At 36.3% G+C, this 3,064-nt stretch overlaps 1 protein-coding gene across 1 annotated transcript; it reads left to right on the forward strand.

Annotated features, from left to right (window-relative positions):
- Positions 1–14: 14 nt before the first annotated feature.
- Positions 15–3,059, forward strand: LOC109587307 (sacsin-like). The gene has a single exon (XM_020003553.1). The coding sequence runs from the start codon at positions 15–17 to the stop codon at positions 3,057–3,059; it is 3,045 nt and encodes a 1,014-aa protein (XP_019859112.1).
- Positions 3,060–3,064: the final 5 nt, after the last annotated feature.

Below are 3,064 nucleotides of genomic sequence, written 5' to 3' on the forward strand. Positions count from 1 at the left end.
GCCATGTTTACTTTATGACAGAAACAGAGTATCTTTTGAACGTAGCATTCAAGCAGATAAGGAACAGGCAGTTTGCTAGTAGTAATATAGTTCCATTTATGAAAAGTGTTCTTGATAATTTTTACAGTTCAGAATACAGACAGGCCTCTCATAGACTGATAGCAGAAATGAAAGACTTACGATTTGTTGAAGTTTTATTGCCCACACAGCTTGAAGCTCCTTGTAATCTCTTTGATCCTGATGTATTGATTTTAAAACAGCTTTTTCTTGGTGAGTGCAAGTTTCCTGCTTCCAGCGATTGGTCTCACTTAGGAATTCTGAGACAGTGTGGCTTAAAAGCATCAGTTGATGCTAGGGAACTTTTTCAAATTATATCAACTGTTAGAGTTACTTTGCGTAGGTACCAAAACATAGTTTTTGCTGATGAAAATAGATATCTGAGATTAAAAGCAGCTCTGAAATATTTGTTAGATAACCCTAGCCTATTAAATGCCTACCTAAATGCACGTGACACGTTATTGACAGTGTTAAGAAAGCAAGCTGAACAGTTCTGCTGGCTACCAATAGCAAGCAGCCCTCCAAGCCAATATCCTTCCTGTTTAGTGTGGAAGGGATCACAGTATCCTTCATTCTTAGCCTCATTTAGTATAGCTAATCCTCTCATATTGCTGTCACAAGATCTTACTGCAGCACCAGGGCAACATGTACCACACAGTTTAATTGTTGGCTCAGAAGCTGTTTTTATTGAGAGTGTTCCCAGAGAGCTAGCTCAGCAGTTTTGTTGCTCAGCAAAAAATGTAGTTTCTGCTGTTATCTCTCATTTCAAACATGTCATTGAAAATAAAGATTCTATACCTAAGAGCATGCTAGAAAAAATTTCAATCATGACATATGAGTTTTTACAAAATAATATTCAATATTGTAATCCAGCACAATTTTCCTCAAGTAAATGGTTATGGATCGAAAATTTATTGACATTCATTGATTCAGGCCAAGCAGCTATTGCAGCTAATCCTTCATTTTTATTAAATTTAGAACCTTTCATTTTTGTTTTACCTCAAAATTTGAGAGTGTTTTCTTCACTTTTTTCAAGATGTGGTGTTCCCCACAATGTAACAACTGAGCAGATTCTTTCCGTTCTTCAATCTGTCAGAGATAGTTCTGAGCTCAAAGAAGATGAAGCATGGTCAAAAGTTAGAGCTGTATTGGACTGGATAGCAGATAACACTGGTAGAGTGAGTAAAGCTAATATTCTAGTACCAGTCGAAAGCGACCTATCATATCCTCAGTTAATCCCTATTGATGATGTAGCTTACACTGATAATGAAATGTTACGTGGCATTGCACGAACGTCAGATGAAAAGTATAATCTTATACATCCTAAAGTGTCTTACCTGTCTTCTAAACTGGACCTTTCCCCACTCAGTGATCAGCTTGATATTACTGAAGATGTCTTTGAAGACGCTGGTCAACATGAACCACTAACAACACGACTCAGCAATATATTGAGAGAATATAAAGATGGATTAACTATCATAAAGGAGATGATACAAAATGCTGATGATGCTGGGGCAACTGAAGTTAATATTTTACATGATACCCGCACTCATTCAAGCCTTAATCTAGTGTTAGAAGGAATGGCTGAGAGCCATGGGCCAGCATTGATAGTCCACAATAACAGCACATTCACAAAAGAGGACTTTGAAAACATCACAAAACTCGCTGGTGCTACAAAAGCTAACCAACCATTAAAGATTGGAAAATTTGGAGTTGGATTTTGTTCTGTGTACCACATCACTGATGTACCTTCTTTTGTTAGTGGAGAATGGCTTTACATATTTGATCCTACATTGAAACATTTAAAAGGCGTGGTGCAAAATGAGAACAGGCCTGGCAAAAAACTAAAGTTTCAATCAAAATTTCTTGCCAAATCACAGCAATTAGCTCCATACCAGGGCTTGTTTGGTTTTGATTCTTCAGCATCTTACAATGGTACTATATTTAGGCTACCATTTAGAACACATCCGAGTCAGATTTCTTCCACTATCTACAATAATCATCTTATTCAAATGATTAAAAAGGATTTAGAGTCAAACGGTTCTAAATTATTGCTTTTCTTACAGAATGTTAAGCGCATCACATTTAGCTCACGACAAGAAGATAGGCCGATCATTAAACATCTGTCCATTGAGTGCATTAACGATGAAACTGAGAATGTCAAAGTATGTGTTACACAATCGAGTACTAAATCTACAGAGTATTGGCTACTATCAAATCAAGAGCAACGGCTGAAATCACAAGATGGTGCCTATAAGCAAGCAGTTGCATCTGTAGCTTGCAAGTTAGTTAAGAAACAATCTTCATTTTTGTGTGAAGCAATAGAAGGGAATGCATTTTGTTTTCTACCATTATCAGTTCCTGCTACTGGCTTACCTGTGCATGTTACTGCTAACTTTGCTGTTATGAGTAACAGAAGTGGCATATGGGCTGGAGCATCATCTGCAATGGCTTCTGATGAAAGGGAATACTGGAATAAACAACTAATGACAACTATCATAGCTCAAGCATATTGCAATTTGTTAAAAAGTTTGCAAGCAATGCACTGCTTAGGAAGACTTTTATCCTATGAGTTTCACATGCTATGGCCACTGGCTTCCAACCTTCAGATGAGGTTTCCATGGGAAAGTTTAGTATCTTCATTATATCATTTGGTATCTCAAGAGGAATTATTTTTTTCGTCTTCAATTTGTCAATGGCTACAAATAGACCAGTCTTACTTTCTTCCCTCTACATTATTTAAAGTTATATGTAGTAGTTCTACTGACATCATTAAAGCAGTTAAAATAATGAAGTTACCAGTAGTGTTCTTACCTCTTTCCCATAATAGCCAACTACAAAAATTTGTAACTGTTAATATTTTAACTGAAGAAAAATTTGCACAATTATTTCTACAAAATATAGATTTATTTTCTAATAGCACTAAGACCAGGAATGAAACTCTTTCAATGATGCTATCAGCTATTGGTTCAGCAAGCACCTCTAAAGAGCACAAATTGTAAAAAGT

This window comes from Amphimedon queenslandica, unplaced genomic scaffold (assembly GCF_000090795.2).
Source record: "Amphimedon queenslandica unplaced genomic scaffold, v1.1 AMPQUscaffold_12615, whole genome shotgun sequence".
NCBI classification, from domain to species: domain Eukaryota; kingdom Metazoa; phylum Porifera; class Demospongiae; order Haplosclerida; family Niphatidae; genus Amphimedon; species Amphimedon queenslandica.